The 17,214-nt window shown below is 37.1% G+C and overlaps 1 protein-coding gene across 4 annotated transcripts in view; it reads left to right on the forward strand.

The window, feature by feature from the left end:
• The window catches only part of AKT3 (AKT serine/threonine kinase 3), a 149,629-nt gene that overhangs the window by 117,147 nt on the left and 15,268 nt on the right, over positions 1-17,214 (forward strand). For all 4 annotated transcript variants that reach the window (XM_051616220.1, XM_051616218.1, XM_051616219.1 and 1 more), the window contains one exon: positions 15,134-15,348. In XM_051616220.1, the coding sequence (XP_051472180.1) occupies positions 15,134-15,348 (215 nt within the window). The remainder of the gene's footprint in view (positions 1-15,133; positions 15,349-17,214) is intronic.

Consider the following 17,214-nt stretch of genomic DNA (forward strand, 5'->3'; position numbering starts at 1 on the left):
TTTTACTGGTGCATTGGCTGGATAGTTGCTCACCTAAGATAATTTTATATATTTTCATACCTGGGACAGCTGACTGATAAAAGAACCATCAAGAGACTAGGTCCTTCAGTCTATTAATGTGCAAAAATTACTTCTCTTTGCAGTTCAGGCCACAGAAATCATTGCCAGATGCTAAAGACTTACTACCTTTTGACAAATTGCAGATCATAAGAACCTAACGTTACAGCTGGACTTTAATTCTGTTACCATGGTGAAATTCTGCTTTTTTTATCTCAAGACAAATGGCAGCATTCACTTACGTTTTGGCTCGCTGTGAAAAGTGTAAACGCAGATACCTCTTAGCCCTTTTTTTTAGAAGCAAGATATTCTCCAATTATATTGAGAAATACATTCAGCATCCATCCTTTTAATAATACTGTTGCATCCTTCACTTTCACCTAGGTCAGTTGTGATGGATGCATCCCTTCTGCAGGCCTTTTGGTTCAGTTTCCTATGCACTTTTTGGCTGGTGGCAGAGGACACTAGGACAGTGTACTGTGTAACACTCAGGTAGCCTGACGTTGCTGTCTAATAGCCAGGAAGCACTTGACCCAGGAGCCTGGCAGTTGACCCACTGGCAGGATTGTCTGCCTAGCCTGAGAACTGACTTAATATTTTCTTTTGTATGAATTCAGTGTTGTGGATTCAGTTCCTAAAAACAACTTGAGCTTGGTTCTTAAAATGCTTTTTGGACCATTGTTTGAGGCATAGAGTCTTGATTACTGTTCCATCTTTTTGCAAAAACTGGATTGCAGTTGTTTTCAACAGGAAAGCAAGGAAGTAGCTAAGCCAGGGTAAGGTAGATTTCCTCCTTGTTTGACCTTCTCTCTGGTGAAGGTGTTCTTGTGGATCCACACAGAATTATTTCCCATGATGATTAGTCTTAAGGAGAAAATAAGCATACCTGTTGCTGTGTTTTCCATGGAAAGCTTATATTTCTGAGATCAAATTAGTTCTTCCCACCCTCCTTTGGAATAGCTCTTTCATCTGTCATAGATAGGGCCTGACGTTTCAAATAGGAACTGAGACTGACTGTGCTGATATCTGGCAGATCCAGAAAAATGCCCCCCCTGTGTATGTGCAGATAAAATGGATGGTGGGCCACAGGAAAAAAAAAATGTAATGAGATTGCCAGGTTGGAGCCAGTTTTCATCTTTAGAGCTAGAATTACTTTTCTGCATGGTCACTGATTTATTGTTTGTGGCACCCACCTGTTAGTTTATTGGTACTTGGTGAAGTACCTTCACCAAACACTGTACTGTTACAGGGGTATGCAAGGCTTCCAGTTAGGTGGCCCACAGGTGCATTCCTTTCCTGTTGTCCTCCCCAAATCCTTCCCTGTTATCCAATGCCAGCAGTATTATACAGTTTAAAGAAAACTAAAATAGCACTGACTGTGCTTTATCTTACATAGTTATGTGCCAAGCATAAGAGATGGTAGGATATGAATATGTCCTCTAGGAAGAAAATAGTTGCCACTGTCAAGTATCAGGGCTTACATATGTTTACAGTACAAAGGTACATTTTGGTCACAATTAATGAAGAATAAGTAACTTTTTTATTTGTGAAATTGTTTAGGCCTTGGAGAATAATTTGGTTATCTGATAACTAGTGACATTTATCTATCATCTGCCATAGAATTAATGCAAGCCTCATTTTTTCTTTGTAAACATAGTAGTAATGCTTAATATTTCCCTATGATCTAAGAATCTTTGGTATTCCAATTTGAAAGGTATAAAATATTTTATAATTTCTCATTCCTTAGTAGTTTTTCAGGAAGAACAAACTGTTTCTGAGGTGTCTGTTTCCAGTGTTGTCCTTTAAAATAAATGGTCATGTTAGACATCATTGTGGTGTCAGAGAATAAACATAGACATAATGAGAAAAAGATAAACTAAGGTCCCATTTACGAAATCGGGATGTACTCTTGACTTCATTAGAAAAAAAACCACAAAATGTTTCTTTTGCAGTGGCAAAGGCAGGACAGGACCATATGTCTTTTCCAAACAGTATCACTTGTTTAATAATGAAAGAATAAAACTGAGAAAGTACTTGTAAATATACCTGTAAGACATTTAAAGGCAGTTTGGATTTTGATAGTTTTCAGTTGATTATCAGGGATCAAAGAACTGCTAATAAAGTTCCAGACCTCTACAGACTTTATTTAATAGAACATTCAGGAAGTGAAGCTTCTTGGACAGAGAAATAAACATTCTTGCAGCTCTGATTATAAGGCCAATTTCTTATACGTGATTGCAGTTTCTGGCTCTCTGCATTTCAGTTCAAGTTCTTAGGGTAAGTGCACAGTCTTACTTACAGTGAGCAGTCACTGTGGTACTAAGTTTTGGTGTCCTGTGAAATATTAATTTTAAATACCAGGAATTAATTTTGAAGCTTTGGATCTTTTTAGTAACAGGTGAGAAGAATTTTTGGCCGTGAACAATGGACTTCACGGGTGATCATCCAAGTGACTATTCATGGATGTAGATGATCAGTGATGTTTGGGTGCATTCTAATAACAGGGAAAATGGCAGGACCTCATCAAGTTTTATTAGTGTAAAATGACAGACTAGGTGGATGAATGCATTCCTATAAAAAGAGTAATCTTTTATTAAAAAAAATAAAAAATACTGCAAGTAACTGCATATAGTTTATGCAGTTACTATGACTTAAAGGCATGTTACAACAAATAAGACCAGAGTAGATCCATAGCCTTCGTCTATAGGCATGCAAAATCTACATGTCTTACAACTTACTTTAAAATGAGACCAGTGGAGATGAAGGAAATACTAAGATAAGTTACATGATGTTTCGTGGCTGGGCTTTTTTTTGGTGGTCTTTCTTTTAGAAATGGGAGTGAGAGAAATCATATGTAATCAATTATTTCCTTGAGTTTTATATCAGAGAAATGAAAGGTAGAACTCTTTTATCAAGAAGCAACTTCTGTCTCTCCTCACTTTTCACTTAATTACTTACTTACAGCTTTTTTTGAGATGAAGGATATGGCTTGGATGTAGGGGTGACCCAAAATCTAAAACTTGGCCATGAAAGTTTAGTGGCTGAATTTCAGCAAAGGGAAGCATGGTACCCCATGCTGCTGCAGGTTTATAGCAAGAAAAAGCAGTTTTGCTGTGTTTACAGGAATTGAAGGTGAATTTCCTAATAATGTTGTGGTAAATGCAGATTATAAAATGCTGTGATAGAGGCAGAAAGGGCATTTTGTCAGCTATACATTTTTTATTTCATTCTTTTAACACTTGCATTGGATCAGGACATTTGCCAAAGGCAGGCTGATAAATGTTGGGACTGAGAATAAGATGATCTACCACATTGTTTGATATGATTTGAAACTTAAGTGATACATAGGTAGAGAGGGAACCACCAGGGTGCACTGAGGCAAGCTGTTATGAAAACTGATGTTTCAGTTTTTGCAGGCGTCATAGTAAAGTAGTGTTTTTAACAGGGATTTCAATGCAGATAGAGTTTGACATGTAAATGTTAAAAGAACTCCTTCCAGTGTAGGGAAAATCATGAAGGTCCTTTTTTGCTTCTTTCCTTCTCCCTGTTCTTTTCTCCCTTCTTCTCCCTTCTTCTCCCTTCTTCTCCCCCTTCTCCCCCTTCTCCCCCTTCTCCCCCTTCTCCCCCTTCTCCCCCCTTTCCCCACTCTGTCCTCTCTGCTCTCTCTGCCCTTCCCATTTTTTTAAAAGGGGGAGAGTAAAATAAGAATGAAGATAGCAAGGGAGGCCAACAGGAGGTAAAAGGAAATAATGAAATGAACCTAGTGATCTCACAGATAAGATTGATAGGCCAGACAACACAGCTTAGAGATGAGAAGTTTTTCTTATGGGGAAAAATGTGGTGGGGGACAGGAAAGAAAATTTTTCTCTTTTCTTTTAATAGAAACTAATGGAGTGTTTTGCAAAGACACAAAAGGCAGGAGAAATTGATGAGCAACTTAAGAGGAGCTTGCTGGAGAGTTGTTTGGTTAGGAATGCAGAGGAAATGAAAGACAGAATGATTTTTGTTGTGCAGTAGACAGTTTCCTTTTAATCTCCTTCTCCTTTAAATTTCAGTTAATTTGAGGCATCAAAGTAATGTGCTTTTTGAAATTCCTTGCAACTTTTATATACATAATAGGTTTGTGCCACTACTGTCCACTTCTAGAACTACTGCATAGATAAGGTGACTATGGAAAAAGGGAACTTGTGGAAAATAGCACAAATTAAGGGAAAGCAGCTGTTAAGATGTTGCTAGATGGTGTCTGCATTCTCAAGGCTTTAAGACCACTGTGAACCTCTTAAGAGTTGGAACAATACTGTAAAGAGAGACAGTGGAAAAGAAGCTTTATGTTAGGCACTGTTTTTGGTCATGGTCTAAAGAGCAAGTTCTAAATCGTATTTGTTTACCTCTGGTGAGCATTAATGAAGATTAATTATTGTCAGTGTCTTTTTGGGTTTGTTTGTGGGAAAAAGTAGTTCCTGTTGTTATTTGGCTTCTTTTTATTTTCTTCACTTCTGTTAATTCTTTTTTTAAAGAATTTTAAAATTGTCTGTGTTGCTATAAGTGCATTGGTATTCTTGTTCATAGTGGGTTGCTACAGACCTGAGAGGCCTGTAGTGGTGGTCTAACAAGACAGAAAGAATTTAATATATTCATTTATCTTAGAGTGAGGTTAATGTATTTTTGGAGGGTGAGAGGTTTGTCTGTCTAGCTTTAGACCTGTTTTGCTCTTTTCACATTAAAACTGCATTAAGAAGCACATTTACAAGCAGGAATGCTGAGATTTCATACACCTTGTAATTGTGTGAGTCCCTTATTCCTTGTCCTGTGGCAGCTTGTAAAGAAGACACAGGCTGTGACTGTCCAGAAGTAGGCTCCTTGCAGCATCTTATCCTGTGCCTCAGGCAACATTGTGCAGAAAGACTCAGTCAAGATGGATGTGTGAACTCATGTGGATGTATTTCTGGGTTTTGTTCCTGTCTTTGAATATAGTGCTGAGCTAATTATGTAGTCTCAGTTTTACTGTTGAGTTAGAGTACCTGATCAACTTTCCAACTGTAAAACAGTTTGAAAATCAAATGTAGCTTACATGCAAGACCCAACAAAATTAGAAGTGTTAAGTACGTTTTGGCAGTTCACTTTTATTATGCCCAGTCCTCAAATGTACCAGCAGACAATCATCTGAATGTTAGTTATTTTTCACATGCTTATGTGATCACACAAAAAGTACATGCTAAAAAGAAGCAGATGGTGACAGATGGGGAAGGTTGAATAAGGTGGTTTTGGAAACCTAGAAAAATGCACTTCTGTAATAGTGTAAAAATAAAAATTCTTTGATCACCAAGTTAGAATGAACAAAATAGAGTGCCCCCCTTCTCTATTGCACTCCCCCCCAAAAAAAAACCAACAAAAAAACCAACCCAACAAAACAAAAAAACTTTTTTTGATAAAAAGAAATGGAACCTATGAGTGTTCAATATTTAGGAAAGTATGTTACATAGTGTTATTTTGTCTAAGTATAGAACATTATTTTTTATCAGCCAGAGACTTGGAAAGATGGTAGTTGTATTATTTCTTTCTTTTAAAAAGATGCATTCAAATCAGTGGTGTTTCATGCTCTAAAATGCTATCAGAAGGGTCATTCTCTAATGTCACGTTGCAGGTTGTGATAGTATTTTTCTTCTGATGTCACGAGAAAGAATTTAATGCTTTTATTACAATGGTAAATAAATGATGTGTGTAATGGGAATACTCATATGACTAGAGATAATCTGTAACAGGCAGCATTGCCTCTTTGTTATATGGGCAAACGTAAAGCTAAGTAAGTAGAGATGATAAAATCAACAAAAAAATACCATCTTTTGTCTGTGTATGACCACATCCAAGGACCTACCCTGCTATGAGGATTTAAGATTTGCTTATTCATTTGCATTACTTAATTGAGTCTTAATATTCATATTGAGTTATATAAACAAAAAAGATTGCATTTAAAAAAAATTCCAATTATGAGATATATTTTATTCTATAAAAGATCTAGTCTGATGAGTATTTAATTGCAAAATCTTTTACCAACACTGATGCCATAATTATTTTTGCTGTTTATATTTAAGTAGGTGGGTTTTTTTAACCTATAGTACAAGACATTATGGCTTCCTGATGAGGCAGAATGCTTTGCTTCTGGTTGTTAGCTTTTGCTTAAAACCAAAAAGCCTCAACTTCTGATAACTTGCACTCATTTCCCTGCAAGTATAGCTGGTTTGCTCATTACCCAAACACTGTAGTTATGTTGTTGTGCTTTGCTTAACTAATTTTCTTTTGGCTTCAAAAGGATGGTTCAAGTTTATTTATTCTCTGTTTACCTAGGTGCTTCATGCAGAATCTGATACCTTGCAGAGGCACAGTAGAATTTATTTTAGCTGTGGAAATGGGGTTTAGTGTTTGTGTGTGTCTTGAACAGCTGTCAGTTGCATATTTAGCTACAGTTTATTTCCAGGTGAGATCCAGTGAGGGTGTGTGAGAAGGAATAGCATCGATGCCTGAAAATGTCCCTTAAAATTTATGGGAGATTCACAATGTGGAATTTTCTCTTTACACTAGAATTCCAAGTACCAGTTTATTTAGAAATGAAAATGCTAAAAGTTGTTTTATCTTGAAATGCTAGCACCTCATGAAAATTCAAATGTGATCTTTTTTCTGTATTGTTGTAACTTACTGTATTTTAGTGTACCACATTGTGTCATCTTATGCTCCAAAATCATCATAAATGCTAGTGATTTGAATTTGGGCATTTTTGTCAGCTTGACATTGCCAGTGGGCCCCTGAGATGAAAATGATAGAATGTGGACAAGGCAGGGTCTCCAGAGCAGAACATTGTTTCTTGGCAATAACCAGTATCAAGATCAAAAGATGGGGAGCATTTAGATGGGGGTACGAAAGTGTTGCTCAGTTATACATACAGAAGAATTGCTGCAACAACAGATTAATTAGGAGAAGAGTTAGGCTTTCTTCTGAAGCCAGATAACCAGTGATGTAACAAGAATCTGAATTTTCCTGCAAACTGGTTAATCTCACCAGGCACAAAACCTGACTGTCCACATGCAGTATCAGCCTTCTCAAGGGGAAAGATAAAACAAATACGCAAAAAAAATAAAATAAAAATACTGGAAACAGATTAGCTCCACTCTGCTAATAGATAAACTGTTGTATTCAAACCAGAATTTTAAAGCAGAAATCTTATAAAAAACACTTTTTTTTTTTTAAGTAAGTGTGACAGTTTTTACAAAGACTGTCTCAATAACATGCTTGAAGCTTTTTTTTTTTCATTAGTTTTCATTTATTCGATGCAAACCTTATTTCCATTTCAGCAAAAGCCTTTAGTTTTTCTGAAAGTAATGAAGCATAAACAAAAGCGGAACAAATGCTGTTTAACACTGGTAAAAATTCAAAATCATTTCAGGAAGAATGAGCAACCAGAAAGAAATATCACGGTATTATCATTGTTTATTACTTCTTATACATCTTGCATCTTATGGCAGTGTATGTTATGGACACTACTGCGGGTGCTGTGATAATTAATACAGATACGAACAGGTCTGTAGTTTTTCTTCCAGTGGTAGAGTTGGTAGTTACGAGGGAACAGCCATCTTTCTGTAGACTGAAATGATCTTTTGCGTTTACTCACCCCCTGCCATGAAAGGTGTGTGTTAATTCTGGAACAGAGTTATTTTAGTTTTCTTGGTCTTTTTCTATTTTTTTTTTCGTTGATAGATTAGGTTTTACTTTTGAGGGGTCTTTTTAACGTGATGTGGTTGTTTTCTTGGTTTGTTTGTTTGGCTGGCTTGTTTTGGTTTTGTTTATTTGATTGTTAGGGTTGCCAATGACTTTTACAGTCCTTTGTTAGAATACTTTTTCCGTGTGCAACAGCTTAACTCTTTTTTTTTAATTTAGATTTTAAATTCTACTGAAGTCAGAATCCCTTCTAGTGTAGAGGGTTGAATGCATGTATTAATACTGCATGTTCTTTATTCTAGGAATATGAATTTGCTTAATTCACATTTATACCAGAATGTGTCATTTCTGATGCAGCACAGTGTGTGACAGGAAATTAGAAAAAAATAAGAAAATAATCGTTTTGCTATAGTTTTTTAAGGTTACCTAACAAAAAGAGCTATATAAGATGGGGGAAATCTCTAGTACACAAATGTATTAAGAAGATAGTCTGCATTGGGACCAGAAGTAAAACAGCAGGGCAAAGCAGATACAAAATGAAGAAAAACTATCTGCAGAAATTAGAGCAGTAAAAAACTAGAGCAGTAATAGAAAACTTTCTTCCTTGACTGAATTCAGACTTACCTACTCCTAGGGTATCTATAACCTCGGTGTTTTGTCTTTTCAGCTCTGTATAATAAAAGCAATGAGTATTCATTCAAGTCTGGGCTTTCTTTACTTTTGATGCAGCAATATTTTCATTGCTCATACCAAGATAAAGTTACAGTAACTTGGCAAACATACCTTTCTGCAGGAAGAATTTTCATACATTTGGTAAAAAGTCTTTCTATAAAGAAATGTGTTTTACCTTTGGGTTTTAGTGTTAGATTATAAACTTTCTCATTGTTCTGGTTATTTCAACAATTTATAGAAAGTTCCAGCAAATACACTTTTTAACTTTTGTTGAATAGTATGTGGGTGACTATTTGTTAGCAGACCAACAACTGTAACTATAAAAATGTGTAAAGGACTACCAGGAAGGCTTAAGGAACATACACTCCACCTGAACTGAGGTTAATTGAAAACAGTTTTTTCCCCTTAAAATGACAGTAGATGGTGTATCCAAGTTCTCAGTTTTCTTTCACAACATAGGTGTGCAGACAGTTTGTTTAGATGTTTAAATATTTTCCCATCTGTTCTGTCAAAATTATTGATTGAGCAGCAAGCTATTTGTAATGTCCTATCAGAACGTCTTTATTTAATGTATTAAGAGAAACCATAACTAGGTCTGAAATGTAACTGTTTTTCCAATAAGTTGCCTTGATCATCTAGCACAAAGTACAAACCCGGTATTTTGACATTGTTCTTTTAAAGATAAAACCAAATGCTGACAATCCTTTTAGAAGAATGACAGTTAATTATATGAAGCCTTTCATGCTCAGGTTTACTGCTAAATTTGTCTATGTTTGCAGAGTCCAGAATTTACAGCAACTGAACTACCATTGAACGGTCTGTGGGAAGTACATTTCTCGGTTGTGTGAATTTCTACTGTGTAAATAAAAAATCTTCCAGAGGCTACTTATCAGGGATGTTTTGTTTCAAGAAAATACAGTAAAAAGAGAATTACCACACAGCTCAGTTTGTGTCTGAGATAGTCACACCTTGTCCCGTATTGTGTGATTAGTTGAGTATCAGAGAATCCTGGTTTCATTGAAGATGTGTCTTCATTGAAACCAGGATTCTCTGACGCTTCACTACTTCAGGAAGTACATGATTGACTTAAGATGGCCAGAGATTTCATGTGTTATATTGATGGCTTACCTCCTAAAAAAATTAATTTTCACAGAATCTTGTAAAAGTATTGCATGTGTTTGTGTTGCCTTCTCTTTGGCTGACTCATTTAGTTGCCTGCATCCTAAGTCTCTGCCCCAAGCTCTTGTAAATAACTTTGCAAATGTGTCTCAATCTGCTGCCTCCCAATAAATTTTCAGCTCTAGCTACTGAAGAAGTAAAGAGCCTGTATAATAAAAGATACCTTTTCATTGGTTTCTACCATAAAAATTAAGTAGACATCAAAGTCTGTGGACTGTACAGCTTTTAAATAAGTGATATACTTAAAGCAAAAGACACAGGGAGATGTGTTGACTGATAAATCTAAACATTAAAATCTGCAACCACTGTTGAAATAGGGGAGGAGGTCATTTGAATGGAGATTTTTTTTTTTTCCTGACAAACAGAAAACTTTCAGTGCTTCTAATGATTTTCATTAATATTTTTTAGTCGAAGACACTGGACTTTTCAGCAGTGGGGAATGGTATTAGGAGATTGCTTTTCTGTCAAATGCAAGGACAAGAAGATTTTCTTTTTTTTTTTTTTTTCTGATCTGTAGTTAGTTGTCAGCAAAATGAATTGTTATGTGTGGGAGACAGACACAATTGAATTACTGTGATCTTAGCAGCACTGTGGTGTGTTTTTATTGTCTTAGTCATCACAAAGGCAAAGTTCAAGCTGTGAACGGAAGTTTTAATTTTGTATGTAGTGCTTGATGGTCTTTGCTGTGTGTATGAAACACTGTCCCATCAAATACTTGGTCATTGCCAATAATACTGAAGTCTGCGAAGGCTGTGGAGTTGCTAGAGAATACTTTGTTATCCCTGTTCCAGTTGGCTATTCCTGCTGTCAGTAAATTTTAAAAAGAGCTGGATTGCCTTTTGACCACAATACAATTGAAAGTTTTAAGACAAATAAATAGTATTCCCTTAGCTGAACCTATATTATTGTTCAATGTCTCTAAAACATCCATAAAAACCCTGAAGTACCTGTTTATATGTGCAGGGAAATAGATCCCTGGCTGATGTTTCTTGCTTGTTAGAAAGTGTTACTTAACCTCTTGCATATTTATCTAAGACTAGAAAAATAAAAACTTAATTAATTTTTAAAAGCATTAATATGAACCCAGGCTCTGTCCTCCTACTGCAGTTGCACATGTAAGTTTTAGGGGAGCATCAATGCCTGTGAAAACTGCAGTGGTTTCAGTGCAGCAATGAGTTTCTGCCCACTTCAGAGCCCTGTTATACTGCTGGAGTGCTTTAGAGAAACACAGATTGGGAAGAGAATCAGGCTCTTCATCTTGCCGTTAAGCAAGCATGGCTGTTGCAGCTGTCTGTGTGGGCAGGAATAACTGGCAGAGTCAGTGTAACTTCTGTGGTGGAACTTCGGGACAGAGTTTGAGAGGCTTTTCTTTCTGCAGCAATGCACGTTTGATGCTGCCTGTCCTGGTGTTCTTACTTGTGCTACTGCAACTGTTGATGCGACGAGTGGCTTAGGTTAGAAAACTTGATTCAGGGGAAAAATAAGCCAGGTGACACTGTTTTTCCTTTCTTTCGTAGTACTGATCTAGTCTCTGGTGTAGTATGTTGCATAGTTTTGGCAAGGTAAAGGAAGTTGTGGGGGAACAGAAACAAGAGTGTGAGTTAGGCTGGCACTGCCTCTAAAAGAACCAATTGTTGAACTAGAGCCTTAAAAAAAAATGGAGTAAGATTCCCTCAAGTAATTAAAATGATGGTCATTTTTTGAGTTTTATTTCGCATAATCTGTGGTGTCATCCAGACTGAACTGCAGTCAGCCCACCTCCTGCTTTACTCCACGCTGGGAATTCACTTGGGTACAGTGGTGATGTGATGTGTAAAATAGGGATGAATGACAATAAGTGTTATCCACACACTGAAGTCACATAGTGCTGGACCTCTCATCTCCTAAAATCTCACCTAGATCTTGACAAGGTGGCTTGGGATTTTGTTACCTCACATGTGTGAAGCAGATGAAGGAAGGGAAGTCATATATCTGGATGATCTGAGTATTCTAACAAATTTTATGGAAGAAAGCACATAACTCCATCTTTACTTCATGAAAATGCACCTGACTGGAGTTTGTATTCAGTGTAGCTGCTCTTGCTGTAGCTTATGACTTTCATGTGATCCTTCTGTCTGAGACCCTAAAAAATGTTAATATATTACTTCAAAACAGATGGCAGAGTGGTTGAACCTGTGCCCTTTACAGTGGTTTCAGTGGGCCTGCTGTGACCTTGAAGGGACTAGGTTGTTAGGACAGTGTATTCACTTAAAGGCAGATTTGTGGGTCTTTATAGAGGGGGATAAGAATTGTCTGAAGATGATGGAGACAGCTTTTAAGGGCAGTGTACAAAGTCCAGGAGATCAGACTTTTCACTGTGTCTGTGCCTGACCTGGTGCTTAGGCTGGTACCCCTCATATACAAGGATACTCCACAAATACTGGAGGGACAGGAATACCAGTCCTCACAGCCAAAGGGATGCATTTCTAAAAGGAGGTTCTACCTCGTGGTAGGCAAAAGATTGAGTTATACATAGGTACAAAGTCTGCAGCTGTGTGTCATGTTCATTTTATCACTGAGTAGAAGCTTTCTTGACCTATGTTCAGTGTAATCAAAAACAAATCCCTCCAATGCAGGAATTGTTTGGAAAGGATTTTGTAATGCTGGGGCAGTGCGTATAGACATGTTCTCATGCTTCCCTAATTGAATGGATTTGGTCATAGGAGCTGCTGGACTCCAGCACTTCCATTGGTTTGTCACAGTCTACAAAACCTGGATTTTCTTTACACAGTGAGGAGCAGAAATTATTTAAAGAAAATAATTTTGTATATTTACTGTGAATGAATTATGCACAGTTTTATTACATTTATATTAAAATAAGTTGAGAGGCATTTTGCTTTATTTACAGTATTTTCAGGCTGTTTTGCTTTTGTCTAAACAAAACCCTTTTGATGCTCTTGCTTGTCTGGCTGGCTGTAAACCAGGTATTTAAACAAAAATAAAGAGTTGCCAGTTTTGCCAGCTGGGGATGAGAACCCGGCTGGTGATATGTGGGTTCGGGAGGCAGTTAATTCAGCTTTTATGCTTTTTTATGATTTTATGTAAAAGGAGGTTAAAAATCACATTTGGCTCTTTCTTTCTACCACTGTTTTGTTGCTGTTGTGGGAATGCAGTAAAAGGTTGCTCATACTTTTTATTATTATTAGGTAAAGTCCTGCATAAATTAGGTAGAGCTCCAGATACAGTTCGCTTTAGCTATTGGCCATGTGATTTGCCTTGTTCAGAGAATGATACATTTTATCCTCCTGTTGCCTTCTTTTGTAAATCACATGCAAACCACACCTCAAATTAGTTGTAAAAAGAATCTACCACCACCTCAGGATTTTATGTATTTTACTAGCTTCAAAAGAAAAGAGTAGCTTACTGTACAAAGAGGGGAAATGGTAACATTGCTAATAGATCTAATAGAAAAATATATAATGTTTTTACTCTGTGGCAGAAGAAACAGTGGTTTAAAGACAAGCGTCACGGATTTCCGATACAGTTTTTCAGCAAATAGCTTGCAATATGCTCAAACTCATAAAACATGTAATTAATTTTAAAATGCAGGAGTTATTTTAGCTAGTTTTGTCATATGTACTTTTTCAGATAATTTGTTGTATTTTACACTTTCCAGAATTTCACCCTCTATTTGGAAATATCAATGATGTAACGAGTCTGTGTGTTTTGGCACAGTTGTAAATAGTATGTGTTAATGTGTTAATATTTATGATTTTTTAATCTTATATACACAAGAGGGATTTGTATTATGCTTCTTTTCATCATGTTTCTACTACTGAGCCTTAAGGACAGTGAAAACTAGGAATGCATTAATTACTGTGGGATTCTCAAAATTGCCGTACTGGATCAGATCACATTTTGTTTCTGCTAATAGCACACACAAGGTACTTCAGAGCAGGGTTGGATTTACTGGTGGAGAAAAAGGAGAGGCAGATAAATGAGCTTGGCACCCCTCGTTAGGACTGGTTGGGGTAGTGCATGTGTCCTGTGATGTGGTCACGGCTACACAGTGTCCCCAGATGGGTGAGGACTGTGGCTGCCCTTGCTTCAGAAAAGATTATTGGAACACAACACTCAGGAAGCAGGTTATTTCTGACCTGTTAGAGGTTGCCTTATTCACTACAGCCTGAAGGCTTTACTACACATCACTACATTTTCACTTCTGTATATCTAAATGACTGTTCCCATGTGCCCACTTGCAGTTTGAGTCTTGGTGGTGGTGACTGCAGGTGTGTTGTAAAAAGTATTCTGTTTTCTGTGGATTAGTTAGGGGTTTGGATTTTTTATTTGTTTTGTTTTTTTAAATCATTCATATATGCTGTCTTTCAGAATCTGCCTTTTAATGATACATACAAATTATTTATGAAGAATTAATTCTTTAGAAATATAGTCCAACTGTATTAGTTACATTTTTTTTAATCTTTCTGTTTACTATTTAAGCCTAATTTCTTGTTTTAAGGTTTTTTGCTGCTTTAATAGCTCTTTCTACAAGCAAATATGGGCAGTTTGGCACATACAGTTGTAGTGCCGTCTGTATTACCATTTATTAACTTCTAACTCTTCTGTGTGTTTTGGAGTGAAAGGATATGATATTTTAGGAACTCAGAAACTGGAATGACATATGTATATATTCAGTAGCTTTTGGTTTCCTTATTGCTTATGGCTTCATTACGGGTGTATGCTGCTGTTATATTGTCTCCATTCTGCAGTTTAATATGAAGGTGTATTAAGGTCAAGACACACTGCTTAGATTCCTTAGTCCAATCTTCTGAGGCTGCTGGGAGAAGGGTTGTGGAGTAGATTATTTTTAGGCACACAACATTGAAGGCATTATATTAACAAATTATATAAATGTTACCATACTTTTGTGATCATACAATATAAACATAGTAACCTAGTAAACATAATATCATATAAACATTGTTATATTTCTTTGCATTAGCTGTTTGGACTACTGTCAGGAGAAACACAATGAGGACTTTTAATATAAACAAAGTTCATAAAGCAAAGTAAGATTAAGGTGTTTCTAAATTGAGGCTGCAATCTTACAGGTGGGACAAGGAGAGAGTGTAACTGAGCAAGGACATGCTTCACTTCTTCTCCCAGAAGAATGCTAATTGAGGCAGTAGTACCCATAGATGAAGTGTCTCTTCCTAAAACACTGCACGCTAAACATAGGATGGTAAAGGACATAGAAAAGGGGAAAATACAGTCATGACCATTTTGAGCAGGTCATTCTCAATTTTATATTTTGCTTTCAGCAGTACAGTCCCCAATATGCCAGGAATTTCAGTGAGCTCAGGTGTGTGGGTCAGTACTGCACTTGCACATATTGAGCCAGGTTCTGGGACACCTTTTAGCACTCTGTGAAAAAAAAGTCTTGGAAACACATTAATGTAGAGATGCATCAAATAGAATGAAATTATCATGTCTGAAGTAGTGCATGTCTTACATCTGGTTTTGGTTTCTGTCTTAGGTGTTAGAAGATAATGACTATGGTCGTGCAGTGGACTGGTGGGGATTAGGAGTTGTCATGTATGAAATGATGTGTGGAAGATTACCATTCTACAACCAAGATCATGAGAAACTGTTTGAACTGATATTAATGGAGGACATAAAATTTCCTCGAACTCTGTCTGCAGATGCGAAATCATTACTATCAGGCCTACTGATAAAGGATCCAAATAAGAGGTAAGTGAAATTACTAGGGTATACAAGCATAATAAAGATGCCAAATTATACTGTGTAATATAAAAATAGGACAATCGTGCTGGGTCTTTCTGGCTGAAGGACCTGTCAGTCAGAGGAAAGGGCCATATGCATCCATGCTGTCTCAGATTTCCACTTTTTTCCATACAGCACTGGTAAGCTAAGTGAGTTTAACTTAGCTTAGAGGGGGGAAAGCATGTGGAAGAGAACACTGCTTTTAACCATTTGCAGCAAACACAAGGATGTTTTCAGGTTTAGATTGTGTGTGGAACAACTTAACCCTGAGTTGACTGTAGTGTCTCATGGGGACTACACCACTTATTCTTGGAAGTGATTGTGCCAGAAGGTATGTGTAGATAGCCACAGATAAATTTTATTTGGGCACTTGAATATTAGACCATGTGAACTATAAACTTGTTAAAAATACATTTTCTGAGTGAAATTTCAATACAGTGGTTTGAAAGCAATTACCACTCAGCTGCTGCCTGTGCCCTTTTGTGGTGGGCTTTTCCCTCTGAGATTGTTGCCTAGGAGAGGCATTTTCCAGTGGCCCTTGCACTGGACTAGCACTGTCCAGTCCCCTCTTGTTCTACAACAAATCTCTGTCTTTGTAAATCAGTGAGATTTATCTGTAGGTCCACTCTTTCGCCAGTCTCTGCTATTCTTGCTAGTCTGTTAACATGTTTTAATGCTACAGTCATTGGTTCGTCTGTCTGTCTTCTCTAGTCCTCCTTCATTCTCACTTTGTTCTCAAGAAGTTTTCAGTAGGGGGCATTGCTCACAGGCAGGCAGGGCAGGACTGGTTGCTATATCTCTCTGAGGCATTTGCTTGCATGCAGCCAAGTGCGGCAGCCAGGGCAGCACAAGCCATTAGCTTTTCTTCTTCTGCCCAGCAATGCCTGTTTGAATTTACTGTATGCGGTAAAAGCAAACAGTGACCAACCAAACAAATGCATGGAGAGTAAAGTAAAAACTTATTCCTGTGGCAACTCCTAATGCATATTAACCTCTAAACAGTCTAACCCATCAAACACATTGACCTTTAGAATTGAGAAGATGCTTCCTTCTAATTAATCTTTGCAGTCAGGAGTGTTTATTACAGACTTATATTTACAAGTTTATTCGTATTCTAGTTCTGATGCTAGCTAATGCTAAAGAGGGTAGGAGCACAGAGGTTAATTGCAACTCAGCTGTTCTCTGAGCAGCTGGATGGGAAGATACTGAGAGAAATTTAGAGACTGCAGGCTAACTGGGATGCTTAGCAGAGAGGTAGAGTATTTTACACTGAGTAGTTAAGAAACAAAGAGGAATACAGTTTTGAAATGAGAAAACTTTATACTCAGTGACTGCAAGACTGAGGCAGTAGACCAGAATTCTTTTGTAATTTGACAGCAAGGTAATACCAATACAGATTTTTTTTCTTGGTTGTGGGAATTATTGGTCCTTGCAATAAAAGCTTTAGAGAGGAATTTATCTTACTTAAAAGGTTGCTTTTAAATTTTGTCTTTATTTCTTTAGTAGCTCCTTTTAATGAAACGCTAACTACTTTTGTCACTCTTCTTGTCAGTATTTTACACGTATGGGCTGCTTGCTCAGTTAAGATTAGCTTTTTTCTGTTGTAACTTTTTTTCTGTTAGATCAGTAGAATAGGCCTGGAAGTCCACATGCTGTTGAAAGGGGCAGTGGTTCCCTTTGCTGGATGTGTGGTTCTTTCTCCATCACTAGCAGCAGCTCAAGGGGGCTCACTAACCTTGCTGAGTCAAATTTGACTTTCTAATGCAACAAAAACCAGCCAGTTCTTTCTGGTTTTTCATTGTGGGGTTTGTTTTCATCTTGATTAGTGAGCTG

The sequence above is a fragment of the Apus apus genome, chromosome 3, assembly GCF_020740795.1.
Source record: "Apus apus isolate bApuApu2 chromosome 3, bApuApu2.pri.cur, whole genome shotgun sequence".
Lineage (NCBI taxonomy): Eukaryota > Metazoa > Chordata > Aves > Apodiformes > Apodidae > Apus > Apus apus.